The following is a 27,019-nucleotide window of genomic DNA, read 5'->3' on the forward strand; positions in this document are numbered from 1 at the left end:
ATGCTTGGTTAATCAAACAAGCTGGAAAACTAGAATGTTAATTTTTTGTTGTTGTAAACTGATCACCGTAACTTTCACATTGCCTGTCATTTGCATTTTGTACACACACACGAACATTTTAATTTCCATAGCTTTTAATAGGTTGACATATTGGTACTTCTCCATGCAGTAACAATAACTTGTAACTACAGTTCAATAAAATTTAATCCTGTTTGCTCATCTCGCTCCATGTTTAATAATTTGGGTGAGTCAGCAGGCATGGCTTATGTACAGCAACTACACCCCACTTGCAAAAATATCTCTAGCAACTATCACCCCTCTTGATCTCCAGAAAACTATCAAAAGCATAAAGGCGACGGGCTTCCCTGGTGGCGCAGTAGTTGAGAGTCCGCTTGCCAATGCAGGGGACACGGGTTCGATCCCTGGTCTGGGAAGATCCCACATGCTGCGAAGCAACAAAGCCCGTGCACCCCAACTACTGAGCCTGTGCTCTAGAGCCCGCGCGCCACAACTACTGAAGCCCATAAGCCTAGAGCCCGTGCTCGACAACAAGAGAAGCCACCGCAATGAGAAGCCCACGCACTGCAATGAAGAGTAGCCCCCGCTCGCCGCAACTAGAGAAAGTGTGCGCAGCAACGAAGACCCAACACAGCCAAAAACAAATAAATAAAATAAATAAATGTATAAGAAAAAGCATAAAGGCGGCACATGAACAAGGGAGAGAGAAGGTCAGCTCTGCATTGTTCTCCTTCCTCTCTCTGCCTCAAGCTGCCTGGAGCAGGAGTTGCTTCTGCCTGCATGAAAGCCAAATACCCAGCCCTTGAGCAGAATACACCGGACCTATCCTCGCTGCAAATGTGCCACAGCAAATACCTTTCAATCTGTGCAATCAAACTAATGCTTTAAACACACACACACAGACACACGAAAAAAATTTATATATATATATGGGGGGGGGCTTGGCAAAGCACATCAAGAAGTCCTGTGTAAACTGAACATATGGTTTAGAAAATAATCAGAACAAGACTAACCACTTAAATGAATCTTACAGATTAAACTCCTGGCTTGGCACGACCTTTTGAGATGTAAGATTAAAAGGACTAGGCTGGTTTCTCCACAGCTCTTTAAACCAATTGTTTAAGGCATCGGATTGGGTATTACCAAATATAGGAATATTTAGGTTGATTACATCCAATGAGAAAAATTAGGTCACAACAAGTTAGTAGCAGAAAGATACAGTATTTCAGAAACTCATTCTATACCAGTCAGAAGTGTTTTATTTAAAAAAACAAAATGAAGCAAAAAAGTCCTTTAATCAGAAAGTCTGATTAAATTCAGTATTAACTCAAGTTCTCAAAAATCTATCAAGGAAAGCCAACAGGTGCATCAGAGAAAAGCCAGCAGCTGTTGACAGTTCTTTGGTGGAAAAGTAAGTTGCACACTTATACAAGCTGCCCTAATGATCATCAAGCCCAAGTTATGTTTTCCAAATACAGGTTTCAAGATACACTAAAGAAACCATACAGACACCCCCAACGGTATAAAAATTTGACAGTGAAGTTCAAGAATGTAGGAAAGCCAAATATGACAACACACGTGAATAATTTATAAAATAAGCCTTTCAATCCTAGAACACTAAAATGGGGAAACCTCAGGAATGGTAACAAACATAAAACGAGGGCTAATAGCAAATGAAACAACCCCAAACATTTTCCCAATGACTAAGCTACAAAATGACAGCTTAGGAGACGATTAGCATGTAGTTTTTCTTCTGGTTATCAATCAATACATATATTAACTTAGGGTAATTTTTTTCCGACTCAACTACCATCACTTGTTTCTTTTTTACCTTTTCCCTAATTTTCTCTTGCAACATTTTTCCTTTGGTTTGACCAGTTGAACTCAAAAGGTTTGGAACCTAAAGTGAGCATCAACTCATTATTGGAATAGCACTTGGGAAATGCAATCGTAGAAAAGACAAATCTGTGCAGCGTTGGTGGTATAGTGGTAAGCATAGCTGCCCTCCTAAAAAAGACAAATTTTAACTGAAGTGGTTGACAAAGTTAGGCAGCCATTCTCAATGTGACAGTGTCCCCTTGTTAATCCGTAGGTTAATGGCTTCTCTTGGCTGGATCCCATGACCCAGCACGACAGTGGCGTGCTCCCTGGTGGGTAACTGCAGGGCTATGTGTGCAAACACCCACCCATTTAAGCTTACAGATAAATAGAAAGCATTGTTTTAAACCATTTAAGTAGAATAAATATTGCATTTCTATTGGCCTGGTTTTCCTCGTGAACTAGCTTGGAGTGCTGTTCACGACACAGAAGACACAACAGTTAATTACTTGCTACTCCAAGCTCCTTAGACTTCAGCACTTCCCGCTCTTCAAGCCTCAGCACTTTTTTTGCAGCAATAATGGTATTCTTCATTAGCATTGCCACTGTCATGGGACCAACACCCCCAGGGACTGGAGTGATGTAACCGGCTTTCTTCCTGACTCCTACATAGAAATAAGACAGGCAGACTGCTTTAATTATGGCAAAGGAACTGTATGTACTTTATCATGGAAGAAGCATTCAAAGAAAAAGCAATAAAATACATAAGCATCTTCATAAGCCTCAAACTCATTTAAAAAATCACAGCTACATTACTCAAGAGTAAAGGCTTTTGAACATACTAATGTAAAATAACACACATATAGGGACTTCCCAGGCGGCCCAGTGGTTAGAACTCCGCTCTTCCGCTGCAGGGGGCGCGGGTTCGATCCCTGGTGGGGGAACTAAGATCCCACATGCTGTGCGGAGCAGCCAAAAATAAATAAATCAATAACACACATATAATAAGCAGAGCTGTTCAGTGAATATTTATATATCTAAATAACCTATAATTTACCAGCCATACTTTTCCTCCATATTAAATCAACTTAAAAAGAAACATCTCAGTAGGTTAACTGTATGGGAAGTGTAACTATAATAATAATAAGCATTACTTCAATTAATACCTGCCTACAATATTTTCTTAATTTTATCCTATTTATTTAACTATACTGTTTGCCCAAAGCATCAAGCAAAGTAATTTTCTGGAAAGTAAAAAGTAAGATTTTTTTAATTCCAATCTAAAGGGAAAAATACTTAGATACCTAGGCTTGGGTCTGGCTGCTTTAGAAGAAACAGAAAGCTAGAAATAGGATTATTGGCATAAAATTCAGATAAAATCAGAACTGAAAGGAGAACGCTACTAGCAAATTCCAAAATTTTAGCAATTGGGCTCTGCCGCATACTTTTAACAGGCCGGGTCGGTGATCTCTCCTCCCAGTAAGAAAATGAGAAATCTGTAACACTTTTTAGGAGACTCAGTAGTTTAGGAAAATCACTTCAGTAAATGTTCAGACTTGTTAAAAGTCTTGAAGTTGTTTTAATTATAAAATAGCCCTAAGCGGAAAAAAACAAAACAATTCTCTGAAAACTCTATATCTGTTCTCCATAATTTGATGATACAAACACCTAAAATAATTCTAGAATGACTGTAATTGTTAAAAAGATTTTTCTTAATTAATTCTCATGGAAAGCATTTTAAATGGTATTACCAAGGTAACATAAGTTTAAAAGTTAAAATAGCCTGCCCTAAATGTCCAATAACGATAGTATTTATTGACTTTTATATTTTTTAAAAATGATACCATTTACCTTCGAAATCCACATCTCCAACCAACTTGGGTTTAGCAGTTACGGGGTCTTGGATTCTATTTATTCCCACATCAATGACAGCTGCTCCTTCCTTAATCATATCTGCTGTGATCAGATTTGGAATGCCTGGAGATAGGAATGATCGGTTTAGTACTGAAAAGAAGATTCTTAGATAAGATTCTTTTCGACTTTCAATTTCAAGAGACCTGGAAGAACGAATTAGCTTGTTTTACAAAAACCTATAAAAACTATTTTTTTTTATTTTTTTATTTTTGGCTTTATAACAAATTTAATCAGTTATACATATACATATGTTCCCATATCCCCTCCCTTTTGCGTCTCCCTCCCACCCTCCCCATCCCACCCCTCCAGGCGGTCACAAAGCACCGAGCTGATCTCCCTGTGCTATGTGGCTGCTTCCCACTAGCTATCTACCTTACCTTTGGTAGTGTATATATGTCCATGCCGCTCTTTCACTTTGTCACAGCTTACCCTTCCCCCTCCCCATATCCTCAAGTCCATTCTCTAGTAGGTCTGTGTCTTTATTCCTGTCTTACCCCTATGTACTTCATGACATTTTTTTTTCTTAAATTCCATATATATGTGTCAGCATACAGTATTTGTCTTTCTCTTTCTGACTTACTTCACTCTGTATGACAGACTCTAGGTCCATCCACCTCATTACAAATAGCTCAATTTCATTTCTTTTTATGGCTGAGTAATATTCCATTGTATATATGTGCCACATCTTCTTTACCCATTCATCCGATGATGGACACTTAGGTTGTTTCCATCTCCGGGCTATTGTAAATAGGGCTGCTATGAACATTTTGGTACATGTCTCTTTTTGAATTATGGTTTTCTCAGGGTATATGCCCAGTAGTGGGATTGCTGGGTCATATGGTAGTCCTATTTGTAGTTTTTTAAGGAACCTCCATACCGTTCTCCATAGTGGCTGTACCAATTCACATTCCCACCAGCAGTGCAAGAGTGTTCCCTTTTTTCCACACCCTCTCCAGCATTTATTGTTTCTAGATTTTTTGATGATGGCCATTCTGACTGGTGTGAGATGATATCTCATTGTAGTTTTGATTTGCATTTCTCTAACGAGTAAAGATGTTGAGCATCCTTTCATGTGTTTGTTGGCAGTCTGTATATCTTCTGTGGAGAAATGTCTATTTAGGTCTTCTGCCCATTTTTGGATTGGGTTGTTTGTTTTTTTGTTATTGAGCTGCATGAGCTGCTTATAAATTTTGGAGATTAATCCTTTGTCAGTTGCTTCATTGGCAAATATTTTCTCCCATTCTGAGGGTTGTCTTTTGGTCTTGTTTATGGTTTCCTTTGCTGTGCAAAAGCTTTTAAGTTTCATTAGGTCCCATGTGTTTATTTTTGTCTTTATTTCCATTTCTCTAGGAGGTGGGTCAAAAAGGATCTTGCTGTGATTTAAGTCATAGGGTGTTCTGCCTATGTTTTCCTCTAAGAGTTTGATAGTGTCTGGCCTTACATTTAGGTCTTTAATCCATTCTGAGCTTATTTTTGTGTATGGTGTTAGGGAGTGATCTAATCTCATACTTTTACATGTCCCTATCCAGTTTTCCCAGCACCACTTATTGAAGAGACTGTCCTTTCTCCACTGTACATTCCTGCCTCCTTTATCAAAGATAAGGTGACCATATGTCCATGGGTTTATCTCTGGGCTTTCTATCCTGTTCCATTGATCTATCTTTCTGTTTTTGTGCCAGTACCATACTGTCTTGATTACTGTAGCTTTGTAGTATAGTCTGAAGTCAGGGAGCCTGATTCCTCCAGCTCCATTTTTCGTTCTCAAGATTGCTTTGGCTATTCGGGGTCTTTTGTGTTTCCATACAAATTGTGAAATTTTTTGCTCTAGTTCTGTGAAAAATGCCAGTGGTAGTTTGATAGGGATTGCATTGAATCTGTAGATTGCTTTGGGTAGTAGAGTCATTTTCACAATGTTGATTCTTCCAATCCAAGAACATGGTACATCTCTCCATCTATTTGTATCATCTGTAGTTTCTTTCATCAGTGTCTTATAATTTTCTGCATACAGGTCTTTTGTCTCCTTAGGTAGGTTTATTAAAAACTATTAACCAAGGAAACATTTAAACTTCATAGAGTAAACAGGCTGTAGAAAAAACATTCATCCATCAAATCTATAATGGAATGCCAGAAATCAGTATTCCAACCACAACTCTCTCCTCATCTTTGTAAGCAGCTCACATGATCAGTCCTAGGGGAATACCGAATGGAACAGCAGTGCAGCAGGCAAATTCGAAGACGAGAGTCCCATCTCCACCCTCTGAGGTGACGTGCTCCCGCCCCTTCCCTGGTGCCCTTACCTGCGGCGGAGACCACAATATCTGCAAGAGCCGTATGTTTCTTCAGCTGCTCCTTGGGAGTATATCGATGAGATATTGTGACGGTGGCATCACCTATAAGTTAAAAACTATTTCCGAATCAAAGCTGGGATTGGATGAGATCTCAACTAGGCAAACCATGCCAGAAATTCAACATCTCTGAAAAAATAACTGACAGTTCCTGTGCCATACTTTCTGGGCAGCCAATTGTCCTTTTTAAAAAAAAAACCAAATACTCAATTTCTTGTAACTTTTACCTGTTGGTTCTAGCTCCACCCTTTGGAGTCATACATCTTTAGATTTATTCCTTATCCTATTTAACAGCCTTTCTAAACAAACTATCGCTAGGATTACTCAAGGATTTTTCTTAAAAGCGTGCTGAAAGATACCTGGAAATATTTAGTTTTGACATTATTTCTGATATAATCATGTATAGTCATATTATGATAATCACATTAACTCTGATTTGAAGCTTTTTCTCAAATTAATAGAACTTGACACAATGATGACACATTACAGTAATATCCATTCAATCCTTTGCATTGGTCTAAGATTTTTTTCTACCAAATGGCACAGAACAGGACACTAACTTTGAATAAGTTCTACATCTTAGCTCCAACTATCAAAGCCATAACTGGCAATTCTAATTGTCTACAACCATGCTTATACTCAAAACTCAAATTTCTGAGGCATATCTATCTCTGAACTAGTTCCATACTAGTGAATATAAATGAACTTTCAAGTGACACTGAGTACAGCTTCTCCTACAAAGATTACTCCCCAAGTACCTATTAACAAAATTACAACAAAAACAAAGTTTCACAAAGTTAACACTTCTCAACATCCACAGGGCAGTCTCTCAAGCGTCTCTCGTCTCTCCTACGGGAGAAGCGGACTCACCCCTGGGAGCAAAACCCTTACCTCCGGGGCGTTCGTGCGCCCCGTCCGTGTGCAGCAGCACTGCAATGGGCATTCCAACGTTCTTGGACCTTCCAGCCACAAGCACATTCTTCCCCAGGGTTGGAATACCTATGAAAAATAAATATATTTGCATTTAAGATAGTGCCTGATTATCTTAGAAAGAGCACCTAAGGAAAAGGAAGGCTGATGGCCTAGGATGTGACTCTGATTGTGATAATGAAGGAATTCACTAAGCTTATTGCCTCATCAGTCAACTCGACTATCACTCACTACACATAGCGAAAGCTAAAAGGAAACATTTTACAAGCTGCAAAATGTTATGAGTGTGCACAGTCACCACTATGAAAGCTTAAGTTTCCCTCAGAGGTTTCTGGATTAAACAGCAAAAACAGTTGTAGGCAACTGCTAAAGGAGTTAGGCTCTGGGGAGCAGGACTAGAGGCTGTGGGGTGGGAGTTTCCACTCTTTGCATGAATTTTTACCATTTGTAAGTACTGCCTTGATAATACTGAGGGGGATATACCTACCAGTTCGCTTAATTATTTCCCACACACCCCATGGAGTAGCTGGTAACATGGAATTCTGGTCCAAACACATTCGCCCTACGTTAATTACATGAAAGCCATCAACATCTTTGTCTGGAGAAACAGCATTGCAGATCTTTCTCTCATCAATGTGCTCTGAAAAAGAAATCAGAGCGGTGGTCTTAAGTCACTGTTACGTAGTTAGCACTGCTTGACTCCAGCTTACCTGGTTTGCCACAAAAACCTATTCCGCCTTTACAGCTCTCCCCCATGACTTATTTCTTCATCTGCATATAAGGAACACACATCGAGCAAAGCCAAAGGCCAAGATCAAAGCCAGTGTCCTGTTGTATAACTGCTTCCTTCCAGGGTCCTTTGCTTTAAGATCTCAATACCAAATCAAGGAGTAATTGGTATTCTGAGTAGGTCTGTCCCATATCTAATAACATACTCACTCTCTTGAGTTTACCTCCCCTTTATGTCAAAGCCACACAAGGGGCCAGTTGTATAAAGTAAACAAGCCTCTCCATTCCTCAGAAATCATTTAAAATATTTATTTATTTGGCTGCACCGCGTCTTAGTTGCAGCATGCAGGATCTTCCCTGCAGCATGCGCGATCTTTAGTTGCGGCATGTGGGATCTTTGTTGCGGCATGCGGGATCTAGTTCCCTGACCAGGGATCGAACCCAGGTCCCCTGCATTGGGAGCACAGAACCTTACTCCCTGGACCACCAGGGAAATCCCCAGAAATCGTTTTAAATGGTGGTGTCCAAATCTCACCTGGAAGAGGCAGCTGAACAAGGAGGCCATCTACATTATCATCATTATTTAGTTTATTGATTAAATTCAACAGTTCTTCCTCTGAAATTGAAGCTGGTTTCACAATTGTCTCACTGTTGATTCCTATAAGAAAATTTCAAGGTAAAAACAAAAGAGGCATTTATTGAGACAATGCTACGTTGCCTGCCACGTACCCACCCTGGTAGCTGGAAAGCTTGAATCGGCTCACAAGTAAACTTAAGTAACTTCCCAAATACAAACACTAAAGAATACTAGCTTGATACTTTCTTTTCTTTTCTTTTCTTTTTTAACATCTTTATTGGAGTATAATTGCTTTACAGTGGTGTGTTAGTTTCTGCTTTATAACAAAGTGAATCAGTTATACATATACATATACCCCCATATCTCTTCCCTCTTTCATCTCCCTCCCTCCCACCCTCCCTATCTCACCCCTCTAGGTGGTCACAAAGCACAGAGCTGATCTCCCTGTGTTATGCAGCTGCTTCCCACTAGCTATCGGTTTTACGTTTGGTAGTGTCTATATGTCCATGCCACTCTCTCACTTTGTCCCAGCTTACCCTTCCCCCAGCTTGATACTTTCTATGTATTATACTACATAATCCTCATCAACCTCATTCGATAGACAAGGCTCAGTGAAATTGAAACACAAGCTGGCTGGTGACAAAGACAATCCTTCCAGTTCCAAAGTCCATGTTCTTTTCCACTGTATCACACTACCTCCCATGCCAATGTCTTAGAAAGCCATGGCTTACCATTTTCTAGAGGTTCTAAAGGTTTTTCAATGAAAAGGGCAGGAGGCTTCGATCCTCAGTGATAAAGAACAGAGTATACCAAGGGCTCACAGTCCAGTAACACTGGCCAGACCCGCCATGGTTTCACAGCCCTTCAGAACGGCAGGCACACAGTTCTCAGACCAGTGACCCACAGATAAGCTGGCAACGGCACAGCTGAGCCTACCCTCCTCTGGTGTGCGGCCACACAGAGTCTGCAGTACAGCGAGACCTAGAACACAACCCTCCCATCACTCAGACCTGTGCCTTCTGCACTCAAACCTCCAACCACTTCTAAACTGCTGATTTAATTGGCTTTGGAACCAACTGGTGGAGAAATCAAAGGCTATTTCAAAGAAGTCAGAGTCATTTCCTTCAAATCCATGACTGTGTTCTAGGCCACATCATTGAGGTCTCCTCAACCAAATGCTCCAACACCTCATTCAGACGCATTATTGCTCAAGGAAAGCAGATGTAAACTGTGTTCAAGGTCACCTGTCAAATGTTAGACTAGAACAGAATTTAGATTACATTCCAGAAGACACCAGGAATACCAACCATATTCCTCCTGTCCTAGTCTATAAGCCTCCCCAATAGACAGCCTGACTTCTTTATGACAAATATTTGGATACAGTTCAATCACATTAGCCTCCTCTGCCTGGGTTTTCTAATCAGAAAAAGGAATCATAAAGTGCAATAGAGTTTGCCCCAGATAAGTCTCAGTTTAACAGCAGTCGGGGTCTGAGAGTGACACATACCCACATCGGCAGCTGCTCTGGTTTTATTGAGGACATAGGAGTGACTTGCAGGATTCTTGCCAACCAGGACGACGCTCAGGTGCGGCCGTTTGTGACCTGCCGCCACCCACTCTTCCACCTCCTGCCGCACTTCCTGCTTGATCTGCTCAGCAAGTTTCCTTCCCGAAATGACAACAGCTTCATTTCTGCAGAAGGCGATAGAATCACAAAAACAAATAGCTTGAATCTTTGTAAAGAGTAAAGATCAGGCCACGAAAGTGTTATTAAAATACCCAAAACTTCAGGAGGTGGGGGAGGGGGAATTGTTAGAAGGGGGTCAAAGGGCATGGTGGGCCCTCCTATCTGCAGGGTCTGCATTTGAGAATTCATCAACCATGGGTCGAAAATATTGGGGAAAAAAATTCCAAAAAGTTCCAAAAAGCAAAACTTGAATTTGCCCTGAACCTGGCAACTATTTACATTGTATTTACATTATTTACCCAGCATTTACATGGTATTAGGTATAAATAACCTAGAGATGATCTAAAGTATACGGGAGGAGAGGTTATATACAAATACTATGCCATTTTGTATAAGGGACTTGACCATCTGGGAATTTTGGTATCCTGGGGGTTCCTGGAACTAAGTCCCTTCAGATACTGAGGGATGACTGTACAGACTTCTAGCTGTAAGATAAATAAGTACTAGGGACGTCATGTACGTCCCACTTTCCCAGTTAGTGAAGTGGCTTTTTTTTTTGTGTGGTACGCGGGCCTCTCACTGCTGTGGCCTCTCCCGTTGCGGAGCACAGGCTCCGAACACACAGGCCCAGCGGCCATGGCTCACGGGCCCAGCCGCTCCGCAGCATGTGGGATCTTCCCGGACCGGGGCACGAACCCGTGTCCCCCACATCGGCAGACGGACTCTCAACCACTGCGCCACCAGGGAAGCCCAGTGAATTGGCTTTTAATTTATACATGCTTTTAAATCATTTCCCAGTTAGTGAATTGGCTTTTAATTTATACATGCTTTTAAATCTATAAATTATGCTATGCAGTTAAACCAATAAGCAATATACTAGACAAACCTCAAACACCTACCACTCCCCACAACCCCTCCTGGAAAAAAGACTTTCCCAATGAAGAATAGGGATTGGAAGGGGGCTAAGGCGATTCCATCTCACAGGTGGCCGTGTGCTCCAACCCGAGACCCCAGTGCCCCATCCACAGCTGACACACCGGGAGTAAGTATCTGACGCCAAGAAGAACAATTTCTAGGCCGGCCAGCGGTGCAGCTGGTGCAGAAGTCTATTCACGGGGAGCGGTGGTCGTGGACTGGACCAGTAAGGGCGCCTCTCTGAACTACATTCACACGCTAGAACCACAGGGATGAGAAACTGCTTGCTGGGGGTGAGACAAGGAGAAAACTGAGATCTAGAAGAAACTTCAGTTCCCAGAAACACATTCAAACCTCTGAAAGCCTATCTCTCCCCAGTAAGAATTGGTGAGAACAATATAAGAACAGCTCTTCCCAGGCTCCAACGTGGAAGATGCCTGGTTCTCTTATTTCCACATATATGCTTAGGGTAAAGTTCCCATGACTTAAAGTAGGACAAGCATCTATTCCTTAAGAAAAAACACCCCCGGGACTTCCCTGGTGGTGCAGTGGTTAAGAATCCGCCTGCCAATGCAGGGGACACGGGTTCTAGCCCTGGTCCAGGAAGATCCCACATGCCGCAGAGCAACTAAGCCCGTGCGCTGAAACTACTGAGCCTGCGCTCTAGAGCCCGCGAGCCACAACTACTGAAGCCCGCGCGCCTAGAGCCCGTGCTCCGCAGCAAGAGAAGCCACTGCGATGAGAAGCCTGCGCACAGCATCTAGAGAGAAAGCCCGAGTGCAGCAACGAAGACCCAAAGCAGCCAAAAATTAATTAATTAATTAATTTTTTTAAAAAAGAAAAAGGAAAAACACCTCACTGAAAACAAGACTTTCCCGTTAGAATTCTGTCCCCAGTGTCGTAAGGAATGCTCCAACCTCAACACCAATGAGGAATACAATTGTTTGAAACATTGCAACAATCTATTTCCCCTTATAGCACATATTTAATTCTCAGGGGTAACATCAAGGTACTGGATATCTTGTACGGTCAGATATAATTAATTCTCAAGGCCACTGTTAATTAAAAACTTTAAAGCTTTAATGGTCTAAGCCTTCGATGCCTGCTTTTCAGTTGCATTGTGATTAAATACCTACTTTAAACCAAATCTCAATGTCTTAGATATAATGCAGTAATTTTATATCTAAACCTTATATTAAACATTAATTTGTATTTGTATCTTTTGAAGTATTAAGAAGATATCACACAGACACCCCTGAGTGGAAGTGTGGGTGAGCACTTCTCCTGTGGGGGTCCCAGGCGGACTTTATCAACCCCTCAGCGGAGGTAGTGGGTGAGCACCTTTCTCAGCAGGCTTACAAATCTCTCTTAGGAAGCATCATGGCTGTACACCTTCCCTCCTGTCCTGGATTTCTCTTATTATCCTCCTTCTCTCCTGACTTCTTGGACTGTCTACTGATCCTTGAGCCTCCCAGCTGGCTTTGCCAGCACGTTGGGTGTTGCCTCTTTTACTTCTGTGGAGAGGTAGCCCTCCTCAACATCAAAAGGACCATATCCAGAGGGGAGCTGTCGCCTTGTATTGTTATCACTGTCTTGTGGCCCTTCAGCCCTACCCTTCTATTTGTTTTTCTTTTGTTTAATTGATAAAATTAATCCATTTAGTTGGCTCAGGGCCTAGGTCTCCTCCCTCCCTCTCTGAAAGATTTAGGCCCTGGGACTCTGGTTGCTTTTTCTCCCACTGGGTCTTGTTCCTTTCCTTGACTAATCCAAAGGGCCTACTCAGGCTCACTGACCAGGCCAATTTCGGGTGCTCACAGGGACCCCACCGTTGACACTAGGAGAATGTCAGGACAAATAACTACCACCTGGCCGGACTACCATCTTATCAGGACATCCCAATAAAAAAATGGGGGCAACTACAAGCATCCCGAAGGACTCACTGCTAGGATGTGTTACCGAGTCCAAGCTCGCCCTGCTCACTGCATGACAGGCCAATAGATTGGAGATGAGGTACTGAGACAAGGAAGGCGACTTTATCCGGAAAGCCGGCAGACCGAGAAGGTGGCGGAGTAAAGCCTCAAAATAACCATCTTACCGTGGTTTGGATGCCAGTTTCTTTTATAGCACAGAGAAGGGAAGGAGATGAGGAAATAAAGTAAAAAGGCCAAAAGTGCTGCAAATATCACCTGGAATGGCCAGCCTTGGGGAGGGGACGTGTTAATTTCTTCTTCCTTGCATCCATCCACAGGTGGACAGGGTCAGGATGTTCCCCTGAACAAAGGCACTTTGGTTTAACATTCAGGCAGAGGGGCAGGGCTCCCCAAGGCAGGCCATTATGTACAGACAGTATCCTTTTAGTGAAAAAAAGCAGCAGAAAGCAAAGGTTAAAGTAAAAGAAACAGGACTTCCCTGGTGGCACAGTGGTTAAGAATCTGCCTGCCAATGCAGGGGACATGGGTTTGAGACCTGGTCCGGGAAGATCCCACATGCCGCAGAGCAGCTAAGCCCGTGCACCACAACTGCTGAGCCTGCGCTCTAGAGCCCTGAGCCACAACTACTGAGCCCGTGCACCTAGAGCCCGTGCTCCGCAACAAGAGAAGCCACTGCAATGAGAAGCACATGCACCGCAACGATGAGTAGCTCCTGCTCGCCGCAACTAGATAAAGCCCGCACGCAGCAACAAAGACCCAATGCAGCCAAAAAAAAAAAAAAAAAAAAAAGTAAAAATAAGCATCAAATAAATAAATAAAAAGATAAAGTAAATGAAACAGATCCAACATGTAGTCTGATTTGGCTCTTCCCTGTTACAGATGCATATTAACTAACTGGGGAAAATTTAGACAGGGTGCTTTAAGAAAACAATTACTTTTCTTTTGCAATACTGTATGGTCCCAATACAAACTAGGGGACGAAGTGATCTGGCCAAAAATAAACTGGGTCATTGAATTACAATACCATCTTGCAACTGGACCTATTTCGTAAAAGGAAAGGTAAATGGGGGGAAGTCCCATACATCTAAATGTTCATGACCCTATTCCATAATCCAGGTCTAAAGAACTGCCGGGTGTACCTGGCTCACACCCCTTTCAAAGTGCCTCTTCACAGGAGCGAAAGGTTTTACATGACCTGTTTATGAGTCCACCTCCCCGAGAGGTCTACCGTGAACTCCTACCTCCCCCAATTGTGAGGGGGACAGTCTTCCAGACCATTTACCCCTGATGCCGCATCCGGGGAGCTGGAGACACCAGACCCCCATAAATCAGCTCATGGATTTGGCCTTTGGAGGATTTAACAATAGAGAGGCAAAAAGGATTCAGGGACAACAGCAAAAGCACAACAACTGGCAGCAGCCCTAAGCCCTGCACCACCTCAGGGTTACCATCCCTTGCGAAGACCCATGGTGAGGACAGGATCCAGGAATGCTGGATCAGAGTCACTATCTTGCCAAAAAGCATCTGTTTTAAGTGTGAACAAGAGGGTCACTGGAAGCAGAACTGCTCCCAGTCCCAAAGGGGACTCGGGGCTCCCAAAGCAATGATGGCCAAGAGGATCAAAGACTGATGGGGCCCGGGACCGTCCCTGGCTCCCAAAGGACACCTGGTCATTTCTCCGGAGAAGCCTCAGGTAACCTTTGACATGGAAGGTAGGAAAGTTATTTTCTTATTAGATACCTGGGCCGCCTACTCTGTGCTGACTGATTTCCCTGGACCCGTGTCCTCCACAAGCTGTATAATAACAGGGCTTGATGCAAAGCCCCAGACCAGTGATTCACTCCTCCCCTCAACTGCTTGCTAGGACATTTTACCTTTGCACGTCAGTTTCTGCTCATGCCGGAGGGCTCCCTCCCCTTGTTGGGAAGGGACTTGCTCACTAAATTCCCGACAATAATCCAAGCTGGAGATCCTCACAGAGAGAGCACCCCCCAAGAAAAACAACTGCTCTTGGTCAGAGGAATCTACCTCAGTCCCAGCGAGAGGAGATCTCCATTCCACCCCATCTAAGTTTTTAAACTATGGGCTGTTAACGAGTTCATAGTTCTGGAACTAAAGGTCGCTTTCTTTTGCATTCCCCTGCACCCCGGGATCTCTTTGCCTTTGACTGGACGGATCCAGACACTGAAATGCCACGGATGCCTCCACGCTGTGTGCTTGTAAAATTCAAGCTGAGGGTGCTTACATGATAAGAATGGAATGGACCGAAAAAAAAAAAAAAAAAAAGAAAGAAAAAACGTGAGCTAGAAATTGTCCAGCTACCTCTAAAAATGCGATCACGTGAGGCCGTAGGCAAGCTGCCTCGATTAAAAGGCCTGACTGAGGGCCACAATTAAAAAATTTCTTAAACCCAGGGAGGATCACCAAAAGTGTTTGTAAATAGAGTACCAAAATGGGAGGCTACTGGTCTGACTAAGCTAACCATACCTAATAGAAATTTGGCGGAAGGACTTCTCCCCTAAGCTAAACGAGGAAAGTAAAACATTCCTCAACATAGGTAAATGGGTACAGCAGTCCTTCAGTATCATTGAGGTAGCCACCCAATTCTTTAAAAAGAAGAAAAAAAAAAAAAAAACCTGTCCTCTAATCTTTACAGGACCAGAGATGTAGCTCCAAAAAATGAATACAAAGCTCACAATCATTTTACCACTCCCCAAATCTTCCCTTTTTTTTTTTTTGCTGTACACGGGCCTCTCACTGTTCTGGCCTCTCCCGTTGCGGAGCACAGGATCCAGACGCGCAGGCTCAGCAGCCATGGCTCACAGGCCCAGCCGCTCTGAGGCATGTGGGATCTTCCCAGACCGGGGCACGAACCCGGTCCCAGTCCCCTGCTCCCCTGCATCGGCAGGCGGACTCTCAACCACTGTGCCACCAGGGAAGCCCAAACCTTCCCTGTTTATCTGAAGAGGCTTCTAAGTATTAAACAAAGGGGAAACAAAGTCATCCTAGGAGGAACTGACCTGTGCCTTTGAGATGCAAATATCCTACCGGTTTTTTTTCCAGGAACACTAATCTCTGCCATCTTTTTAAAATGCAAATTTTGAAAAAGGGGGTAAATAATTTGGAACTTGTCATGGACAAATAAAAATCTTAAGTATCTTTTTCATAAATATTAGTAAAAAGGGTTTAGCCATCTAGACAAGTGAGCTTGATTTGTTCCACCTGTCAGAAACCCAATTTTAATCCAGCCTCCTTTGTAGACTGATGCTGTACCTGACTCTTGGCTAAAATTTTGGAATGGGAACTATGAGGCCTCTGTGTTTGTTTGTATATTTGTATGTATCTATGTGTGTGCTGTAGATGTATGGTATTGCCAAAAATTAATTCATAAAAGAGCTCTATTTAGTTGACTTAAAGAAAATTAAGTGATTATACAAATACTTAGAAATAGAAAGTAATCTGGCCAGAATGAACTTCAGGTTCATGTTATCTGTAAAATATTCAGTACTAAACTGATATCTGGTATTTAAGGTGGCTTAAGCTTGTTGGTTTGATTAATATAGACATGTCTTTAGAGTCATCAATGTTAAGTATAATACTTCTGTTGTGGGCTTCCCTGGTGGTGCAGTGGTTAAGAATTCGCCTGCCAATGCAGGGCACACGGGTTTGAGCCCTGCTCTGGGAAGATCCCACATGCTGCAGAGCAACCAAGCCTGTGTGCCACAACTACTGAGTCTGCTCTCTAGAGCCCGTGAGACACAACTACTGAGCCCATGTGTCACAACTACTGAAGCCCGTGCGCCTAGAGTCCGTGCTCCACAACAAGAGAAGCCACGGCAGTGAGAAGCCTGCACACCGCAACGAAGAGTAGACCCCACTCGACGCAACTAGAGAAAGCCCATGCGCAGCAACAAAGACCCAACACAGCCAAAAATAAATAAATAAAAAATAAATAAATTAAAAAAAAACTTAAAGAAAAAATACTTCTGTTCTACCTAGATTTACTAGACCTTACTATATCTATTGCAAATTTGTTAGCAAATTTAGTTATGGGAGTAACTCAATGAGGAAAAAACTTTTAAGGAAGGTAAGATATGTGTTTTCAGTAAAAGAACGTGTGAGGAATGAAAACATACTGAAAAGTTATGCCGTTTTTGATAACAGATTGTGTGATTTCTTTGCCTTTAATCTGTATTCGCTTTTGAGATCTCTTGACACTTTGGTTAAGAAATAAGTATTGTCTCATAGTGACCAATGATTTTATTTGATCAAGTGTTTTAAAACTTTTTGACAAACTTCCCAAATGTCAAATTTTAATTAAAATTCTTCTGACTTTCAACTAACTTTGGGGTGCTTTAGAGGGCCCCTGAGGCATCTCAGAGAGAAATATTTAACTAGTATTATTTAGTATGTTAAATTACATAGACAGCATTATCACACGAGCAATAAAGCTATTTAAAAATATACTGTATGGATGAATGTTATTAATATAGACATTCTAAAAATTATGTAAAGGTTCTAAAATTTGGATATGTCCTGGCATAATGCTATAGTTCTAGTTGTTATCTTAAAATGTTCTATGTCACAACAGTAACCAAGCTTCTTTATCAATTACACTGTAATCAGATATTTAACCTTTTAAGTCTTTTGTCATTTACAGACAGTTACTATTGCACTCTGATGCTGTTCCAAAAGTGCTTCATCTTCAAGAAGATTCATAGGGAGGCTACAGAAGCAGTTCCACATCAAGATGATGGCTATGCAATGATTCCAGCTCATGTCAACTTAAAACAAGAAGCCGTCCTGCTCCTGGGGCCCCTAGATCAGGCATCCAGAGGTTTTTCACTCCCTGACAGGCAGGGTTGATGCCCCTACTCAGCCCTGAAGCAGCTACAGATGACAGACCACTGCCCCTCTGCTTCCCATAAGATTATGGGAGTAAAATCTGTGAGGGGGGAATGAGACAGGAAGGGGGCCGGGCACAACCTTTTAAAGAATAACATAGCCCAAGGACATGACATAAATTGGTTAGAACCAGCTAGGTCCCAGATGGCGGACAAGTTGTCTTCCACCAAACCTTGAGCCTCAGTATACGCTCACTGTAACACATCAGCACACTAAATGACACACCCATATGACAGTTCCAAGGCCGACCATAAAAGGTAAAAAGATGGGCAGTGGCTCAATTCCTGGAAATCCCCACCCCTTCCCCAAAATAGCTGGAATACTCCTTCCACTCATCAACCTATGAAATTACCCACTCCTATAAAAACTGACAACCCCATCCCTGGTGCCTCTTGCCTTCTGAGATGGCCCACCCTCTGTCTAGTGAGTGTGTTTCTCCCTGAATAAACCTTCTTTCACTTTAAAAAAAAAAAAAAGAAGAAGAAGATATCACAATTCTATAGCAAACCAAATGCATTTATCCGATTTTACATGATAATTCTAGCAGAGCACAAAATATATAATAGCATTTCATATATACTTATGATATATTAAGGAACTGAAAACATGTTAACATTTACAAATCCAATCCAGATTTAGGGTTGAGGAGGACTTCTTTAAAAGGGCTTTGCTCTTGTCACTGTTTGCAGAGGACATGACACTATACACAGAGAATCCTAAAGGTGCTACCAGAAAACTACTAGAGCTAGTCAATGAACTTGGTAAAGTAGCACGATACAAAATTAATGCACAGAAATCTCTTGCATTCCTATACACTAATGATGAAAAATCTGAAAGTGAAACTAAGAAAACACTCCCATTTACCATTGCAACAAAAAGAATAAAATATCTAGGAATAAACCTACCTAAGGAGACAAAAGACCTGTATGCAGAAAATTATAAGACACTGATGAAAGAAATTAAAGATGATACAAATAGATGGAGAGATATACCATGTTCTTGGATTGGAAGAATCAACATTGTGAAAATGACTCTACTACCCAAAGCAATCTACAGATTCAATGCAACCCCTATCAAACTACCACTGGCATTTTTCACAGAACTAGAACAAAAAATTGCATAATTTGTATGGAAACACAAAAGACTCCGAATAGCCAAAGCAATCTTGAGAAAGAAAAACGGACCTCGAGCAATCAGGCTCCCGGACTTCAGACGATACTACAAAGCTAAAGTAATCAAGACAGTGTGGTACTGGCACAAAAACAGAAATATAGATCAAGGGAACAGGATAGAAAGCCCAGACATAAACCCACACACATATGGTCACCTTATCTTTGATAAAGGAGGCAAGGATATACAGTGGAGAAAAGACAGCCTCTTCAATAAGTGGTGCTGGGAAAATTGGACAGCTACATGTAAAAGAATGAAATTAGAACACTCCCTAACACCATACACAAAAATAAACTCAAAGTGGATTAAAGACCTAAATGTAAGTCCAGGCACTATAAAACTCTTAGAGGAAAACATAGGCAGAACACCCTATGACATAAATCACAGCAAGATCCTTTTTGACCCACCTCCTAGAGAAATGGAAATAAAAACAAAAATAAGCAAATGGGACCTAATGAAACTTAAAAGCTTTTGCACAGCAAAGGAAACCATAAACAAGACGAAAAGACAACCCTCAGAACGGGAGAAAATATTTGCAAATGAAGCAACTGACAAAGGATTAATCTCCAAAATTTACAAGCAGCTCATGCAGCTCAGTATCAAAAAAACAAACAACCCAATCCTAAAATGGGCAGAAGACCTAAAGAGACATTTCTCCAAAGAAGATATACAGATTGCCAACAAACACATGAAAGAATGCTCAACATCATTAATCATTAGAGAAATGCAAATCAAAACTACAATGAGATATCATCTCACACTGGTCAGAATGGCCAACATCAAAAAATCTACAAACAGGGCTTCCCTGGTGGCGCAGTGGCTGAGAGTCCGCCTGCCGATGCAGGGGAAACGGGTTCGTGCCCCGGTCCGGGAAGATCCCACATGCCGCGGAGCGGCTGGGCCCGTGAGCCATGGCCGCTGAGCCTGCGCGTCCGGAGCCTGTGCTCCGCAACGGGAGAGGCCACAACAGCGAGAGGCCCGCGTACCGCCAAAAAAAAAGAAAAAAACTACAAACAATAAATGCTGGAGAGGGTGTGGAGAAAAGGGAACCCTCTTGCACTGTTGGTGGGAACGTAAATTGATACAGCCACTATGGAGAACAGTATGGAGGTTCCTTAAAAAACTAAAAATAGAACTACCATATGACCCAGCAATCCAACTACTGGGCATATACCCTGAGAAAACCATAATTCAAAAAGAGTCATGTACCAAAATGTTCATTGCAGCTCTATTTACAATAGCCAGGACATGGAAGCAACCTAAGTGTCCATCAGCAGATGAATGGATAAAGAAGATGTGGCACATATATACAATGGAATTTTACTCAGCCATAAAAATAAATGAAATTGAGTTATTTGTAGTGAGGTGGATGGATGTAGAGTCTGTCATACAGAGTGAAGTAAGTCAGAGAAAAACAAATACCGTGTGCTAACACATATATATGGAATCCAAAAAAAAAAAAGTGGTTATGAAGAACCTAGGGGTAAGACAGGAATAAAGACACAGCCCTACTAGAGAATAGACTTGAGGATACGGGGAGAGGGAAGGGTAAGCTGGGACAAAGTGAGAGAGTGGCATGGACACATGTACACTACCAAACGTAGAATAGATAGCTAGTGGGAAGAAGCCACATAGCACAGGGAGATCAGCTCCGTGCTTTGTGACCACCTAGAGGGGTGGGATAGGGAGGGTGGGAAGGAGGGAGATGCAAGAAGGAAGACATATGGGGATATATGTATATGTATAACTGATTCACTTTGTTATAAAGCAGAAACTGACACACCATTGTAAAGCAATTATACTCCAATAAAGATGTTAAAAAAAGATATCTGTAATAAAATCTTTAAAAAAAATAAAATAAAATAAAAGGGGTTTGCTGATACAAATACCCCTGGCAACATTCTTGATTTATAGTAATACCTGCCCCGTGCCAGAAATAGATTCTCAACCCTGGAATAGAATAGAGTGAAAGATTACTTTAAAAGGGCTTAGGACAGGAAATAACAAATAAAGTGCCAGGCATATGGGGACTTCCCTGGCAGTCCAGTGGTTAAGACTCCGAGCTTCCAATGCAGAGGGCAGGGGTTCGATCCCTGGTTGGGGAACTAAGATCCCACATGTCACGTGGCATGGCCAAAAATAGAAAATAAATAAATAAAGTCCCAGGCATATATATTCACTAAAAATTAATATCTAACTCTGTTGGCTAAATTTATACACACACACATCCTTAATATACAATAGATATATTTATCTATTTAAACACTCATAAGGATAGCTTTATAAAAATAATCAGTGAATAGGACTTATAATGCACTTCATTAAAAAGCTTATTTAAAAACATTTTTTTTAAGTTCCTTTTGAAATCAGTAAACTTAGAGAAAATGGTAGCAGCACATTTGGGCTAAGCATGATATAATAAAGTTAAGGACACAGGGTTCTGGGAGAATCCAGTGTTCCAAGTTCCAAAGGCAACTTCTGGATGTTATGCCAATTTGCTTAAAAAAAAAGAAGTCAAGGAGTAACAAGAACCAAAACAAAGCCACAATGCAATGAGTATCTTTTACAACATAACTGTGTTTTAGCCCTCGCCTGCATACCACAACTCTGCCAAATGTAAAACACAGTCCTGAGAGGGAGTCATTACCTAATTTCCCAACTTTTTTTTTTTTTTTTGCCAATGGGCAGATAAAGTTACAGCTACCCCAAAATAAATGGAAATGGAGACTGAGATCAGTCCTACGGGGAATCCCAAATGGATTAACCATATGAGCTAACACATTTAGGAGTGCTTTCACAGATGTGTTTAGAAAAATTTCCAATAAAATTATGCATCAATTATGCATACTGAAATCCAAGTCAGTAGCATCTTCACTTTCCTTCTAATTCAATAGTTTACAGTACTGTAATTTTCCATGAAACATTAATATCAGGTGCATTTTACAATTCATGATCAACTTATTTTGGAAAGAGTTGTTATCTACTAATTAATGGAATCAGTAATGAGTGAACAAAGACACAAAGGGGGATGGATCTAACGTCTCTTAAACACGAGATATTTTGCTTAGAGTTTTACATACATTACTCTCAGTTACCTTGGGACTATTATAATAAGCATGTTATACAGAACAAGAAACTGAGGACAGTAGAAACAAAATTCAAACACAAACTTCTGCCTCCAAAGTCCATTTTTTCCTTTCCCTCACTGTCGCCTTAGACTACAGTAGTATCTCTCTAACCATGAAAACTCTCACACTACCCCCCCCAAAAAGGAATACATGCAGACCCATATTTTTTTTTTCATTTCTGTTCAATTTTATTTTATTTTAACATCTTTATTAGAGTATAATTGCTTTACAATGGTGTGTCAGTTTCTGCTTTATAACAAAGTGAATCAGTTATACATATACATATGTCCCCATATGTCTTCCCTCTTGCATCTCCCTCCCTCCCACCCTCCCTATCCCACCCCTCTAGGTGGTCACAAAGCACCGAGCTGATCTCCCCCTGTGCTATGCCGTTGTTTCTCACCAGCTATCTACTTTACATTTGGTAGTGTATATATGTCCATGCCACTCTCTCACTTTGTCCCAGCTTACCCTTCCCTCTCCCCGTATCCTCAAGCCCATTCTCGAGTAGGTCTGCATCTTTATTCCCGTCTTGCCCTTAGACCCATATTTTTTAAAGGATGTTTTAATTTTACCAGCTAGCAGTAAGCAAAGCAATACATTAGAAACTTGAATACCAATGTACTTATTGCCTTCAGAGATGTGGAAACCTACATTTCATTCAGAAAAGGGAATGAAAAGAGGGCATTTGTTTTTTTGTTTTTTATAAATTTATTTATTTTGTTTATTTATTTTTGGCTGCATTGGGTCTTTGTTGCTGCGCGCGGGTTTTCTCTGGTTGCGACGAGCAGGGGCTACTCTTCATTGAGGAGCCTGGGCTTCTCATTGCGGTGGCTTCTCTTCTTGCAGAGCACAGGTTCTAGGCGCATGGGCTTCAGTAGTTGTGGCTCGTGGGCTCAATAGTTGTGACTCGCAGACACTACAGCACAGGCTCAGTAGTTGTGGTGCACGGGCTTAATTGTTCCGCAGCATGTGGGATCCTCCCGGGCCAGGGCTCGAACCCGTGTCCCCCTCATTGGCAGGTAGCTTCTTAAGCACTGCGCCACCAGGGAAGCCCCAAAAGCAGGGCATTTGTTACTGGCGAGTGTGAGCAAACTGTTCCAGTTCTTTAGGTAAGGAATTGGAGTATTTTTATAAATCTCTTCAATCATGAAAGCACATGTGGCCAGAACTCAGGAAGGGAGGAAGAGGGAAGAGAACAGACAGTAATGAAAGATGGGGCTGGAAAGGCAGGTCAGGGTCAGACTAAGGAAACCCTTAAATGTCCCCTCGGAAGACTTCTTTCAAGAACGCATTAATCCCCATTCTGTGCTCCAACAGCACCTTGGAAACGTCTCTAATAGCATTTTTACACTGATTGTAAATTACATTTTCTGCCACATGTACGTGTTCTGCCTCTTGACAGGTATGGAAGTTCCACTAAAGAAAACCGCTTTTACCATCTCTGAATTCGCACAGCCTAGCACAGTGCCTGGATAAAGGGGCTGCTGTTACAAGGCTTAGGTCTCTGCAGTGTAAAGGCTCTAAAGATTGACGGGAAAGAGGGTGCATAGCTTTAAGGAACGAAATCACAGCTCTCCCTCCACCTCCCCCCAAAAAAGATTCTTCAACCTAGGTTTAGAATAGGAATTTGAGGTCCAAAACCATCAGGACATATTTATTACCTCCCTAAGAAAACGCAGACAGAGCTTTCCCTCTTCTCTTCCCGGGCGTTTACCACCTCAAGTTACTCGGTCTGGCACTGACCGACTCCGGGTGGGCTGCAGTCAAAGTCCTGGTGACCACAACACATTTATTCTCTTGGGAGGGGAAGGGGCAGCTTGTAGAGCAGCGCGAGCCACACCCACGACCGGGAGGAGGAGGGAAGTGCTGGTACCCGGCGAGCAAGGCTCCGCCCCAACCCCCGCCGCCGCTAGCGTCCCGGGAAGGCACGGCTCACTGAAGGCTGCTCGCTCACAACTCTTCCCCGCGCTCGCCAAAACGTCTCCTCTGCTTTCCCGCTCTTGGTATCAGGGCCAAGGGCGGCCGGCAGGCTCTGGCCGGTGACCTCCGTACGCTCCCAGGTAAGTCGCGGGGTCCCAGGGCCCGCCAGCACCTCCGCTCCACGCCGTGGGCCCCGTTCAGCCGGCGGACTGGCCTTGAGACAGGGCGACGCCCGGAGCCTGCCGGAGGCCGGCTCCTCCGAAAGGCGGGCTCCCGATTCCAGCCCACACAGCCGAACGAGCGCCCTGGTGGTGGGCTGCGGCCACTCTGGGATGCCACGTCGCCCCGCCACACCCTTCTCGGTGGCCACCACCTCCCGGGACGGAGATGCTCATGAAGGGAGTCCCTGGGCGGGCCCCGCGCTCGGTTCACCTCGGATTTCCGCGCTGACCCAGCCCCCCGACCCTCTTACCGAACTGCCGAGAGGTGGAAGGGACGATGGTGGAGGCGGCAGCTCTGCGCCGGCCGGAGCAGCCGGGTGGCCAAAGTGGACAAGTGGGACACTGCAGCCATGGCCAGCGCCGGGAGGGCAACGCGCGCGGGCCCTGCAGTTATACCGCTGCCGCGTGGCAGGCCCCGCCTCCTGCCGGCACCCATTGGTCCCTGCGGCTCTCCACTTGCAGTCTGTTGGGCCGCTGGAGCTGAAGGAACCGATCGGTTGTCTTCCTTCAAACGCAGAGAAGCCTGGTAAAGCCATGCTCGTGATTGGAGCAAAAAGCGCCAAGAGCGAGGCCCTGGATGGTGCCGAAGGCTCCGTAGCTTGCCGAGACTGGCTGAGGAAGGCAAGCCCCTGGCAAACGTTGTCACGGACGCCCGGCCAACGCGTTCATTCACTGCCCAAATATCTGAGTGCCTACTGTGTGCCAGGCGCTTTAAGAGTGGATAAAAAGATAGGCAGATGGAATAGCAACTAATAAATGTAGAAGAATGGTGCAGTTAGAAAACGACTATTTGGCAAAATCATAGTAAAAATTGATTGAGAATCATCAATGGATGTCAAAACAACGGAGGGAAGTTGGATGCGGACCAAGTTATTTCCATATAGTGTTGCCAGACCTTGCAATAAAAATACAAGATGCCCAGTTAAATTTGGATTGGCAGGAGGGGTCGTACTTTACTAAAAAGGTATTCGTCTGTTACCTGAAATTCAAATTAAACTGGGCTACCTGTATTTTATCTGACTGGCCGCCCTATTTGCATAGTCTCAAAGTATCTCTCCCACAGGATATTTTTTTAATAGCAAAGCGGGGGACTTCCCTAGTGGCGCAGTGGTTAAAACACTCTGCTCCCAATGCAGGGGGCTGGGGTTTGATCCCCGGTCAGGGAACTAGGTCCTACATGCATGCCACAACTAAGAATTCAAATGCCACAACAGTGGAGCTGGCGAGCCGCAACTGAGGAGCCCGCCGGGCACAACCAAATTAAAAAAACAAAAATAGCAAAGGGAGAAACCTGACAGTCATTTGCAGTGGAGAAACCTGACAGTCATCACCTTAAACAAGTGATCAAAATTAACACCAGTAATAGGACAAAAACACATTATATGCCCCCAGATATGACGCATTGAGGAAGACACACCACTTCATAAATCTTAGCAAGTCTGAATATTGAATAAAGTGATTTTCCTAAACCATTGAATTCCCTAAAATTGTTACAGATTTCTTATTTACACAGTGAGAGGAGAGATCATAGACCTGGAATGTTAAAACAGTCCAGGAAAAAGGCACATTCCTGAAATTTTGCAATGTACTAGTAGATCTAATCACAAGGAAATATCAGATAAGCCAAAACTAAGAGATGTTCTACAAGAAAAGCAGCCTGTACTCTTCAAAAATGTCAAAGTCATGAAAGACAAAGAATGAGGAACTTTTCTAGATCAAAGGAGCTTGGGCATGACAATTCAATGTAATATGTGATCCCAGACACCCCACCCACCCCCCAATTATTTTCTTTCTTTTTCTTTCATTCTTCTTTTTTTTCCTGCCTCTTTTTTGCTATAAAGGGCATTATAGGACAACTGGCAAAATAATAATAAAGTCTGTAGATCAGTTAATAGCATTGTATCAATTTAAATTTCCTATAGCTAATCATATTGTGGTTATGTAAGAGAATGTACTTGTTAGGGCTACAATAAAATACCACAGACTGGGTGGCTTAAAAAAATTATTAGATCTATATGAGATGATGGCTGTTCGCTAAACTTATTGTGATGATCATTTCTTGATGTATGTAAGTCAAATCATTATGCTGTACACCTTAAAATTATACAGGGCTCTATGTCAATTATATATCAATAAAATTGGTAGAAAAAAAACAAAATTAATTTTCTTGCAGTTCTGGAGGCTGAAGTACAAGATCAAGGTGTTGGCAGGTTTGCCCTCTCTTGAGGCCTTTTTCCCTGACTTGCAGGTGGCTGCCTTCTCACTGTCCTCACGTGGCCTTTCATCCGTGGGAGCACCCCTCTGGCGCCTCTCTCTGTATGTCTTAATCTCCTCTTCTCATAAGGACGCCAGTCAGATTTAATTAGAACCCACTGTGACCACCTCATTTTAACTTTATTGCCTTTTTAAAGGCTCTCTTTCCAAATACAGTCACGTTCTAAGGTACTGAGGGTTAGGGCTTCTACATATGAATTTGGGGTGTGTGTGACACAATTCAGTCCATAAAGATGTATATACAAAAAGAGAAGCTGATAAAGCATATAGTGAATATAGCATATTAACAACTGGGGAATTGGGCGAAGAGTATGTAAGCATTCCTTGAACTTTTCCTGCAACCTTTCTGTGTGTCTGAAATTATTTCAAAAAAAATTTTAAATCAGATTTCTGCCCTCCTGGGGTTTGAGGGAAAGGTAGACATACAATAATCAAGAGAAGAGACTAAGAAAAAGACTGTGGTGCTGAGTACCCTCCAGAGAGTAGATGTGAAAGGTTGTACAGCTCAGAGCACGCCCTCAGGTTATATGCCTG

At 42.6% G+C, this 27,019-nt stretch overlaps 1 protein-coding gene across 1 annotated transcript; it reads right to left on the reverse strand.

The window, feature by feature from the left end:
• Nucleotides 1–1,241: 1,241 nt before the first annotated feature.
• MTHFD2 (methylenetetrahydrofolate dehydrogenase (NADP+ dependent) 2, methenyltetrahydrofolate cyclohydrolase) lies at nucleotides 1,242–24,599 on the reverse strand. The gene is made up of 8 exons (XM_081254326.1): nucleotides 24,463–24,599; nucleotides 9,839–10,023; nucleotides 8,290–8,412; nucleotides 7,513–7,665; nucleotides 6,987–7,094; nucleotides 6,048–6,140; nucleotides 3,688–3,813; nucleotides 1,242–2,501 (listed from the first exon to the last, which is right to left on the reverse strand). Exons 1-8 carry the CDS (start codon nucleotides 24,561–24,563, stop codon nucleotides 2,338–2,340), a joined length of 1,053 nt encoding a protein of 350 aa, XP_081110452.1. The 5' UTR covers nucleotides 24,564–24,599; the 3' UTR covers nucleotides 1,242–2,337.
• Nucleotides 24,600–27,019: the final 2,420 nt, after the last annotated feature.

Source organism: Mesoplodon bidens (assembly GCF_964165515.1).
Source record: "Mesoplodon bidens genome assembly, chromosome: 14".
Taxonomy (NCBI): Eukaryota; Metazoa; Chordata; class Mammalia; order Artiodactyla; family Ziphiidae; genus Mesoplodon; species Mesoplodon bidens.

Bases quoted from the DNA above. Each gene is read 5' to 3' on its own strand.
- MTHFD2 (XM_081254326.1), bottom strand. From the start codon at position 24,563: ATGGCTGCAGTGTCCCACTTGTCCACTTTGGCCACCCGGCTGCTCCGG. The intron at 7,095-7,512 runs GTAGGTATATCC...TATTTTTCATAG, and splicing joins GGAAATAATTAAGCGAACTG to GTATTCCAACCCTGGGGAAG. The intron at 6,141-6,986 runs GTAAGGGTTTTG...TTTAACTTATAG, and splicing joins GGCGCACGAACGCCCCGGAG to GTGATGCCACCGTCACAATA.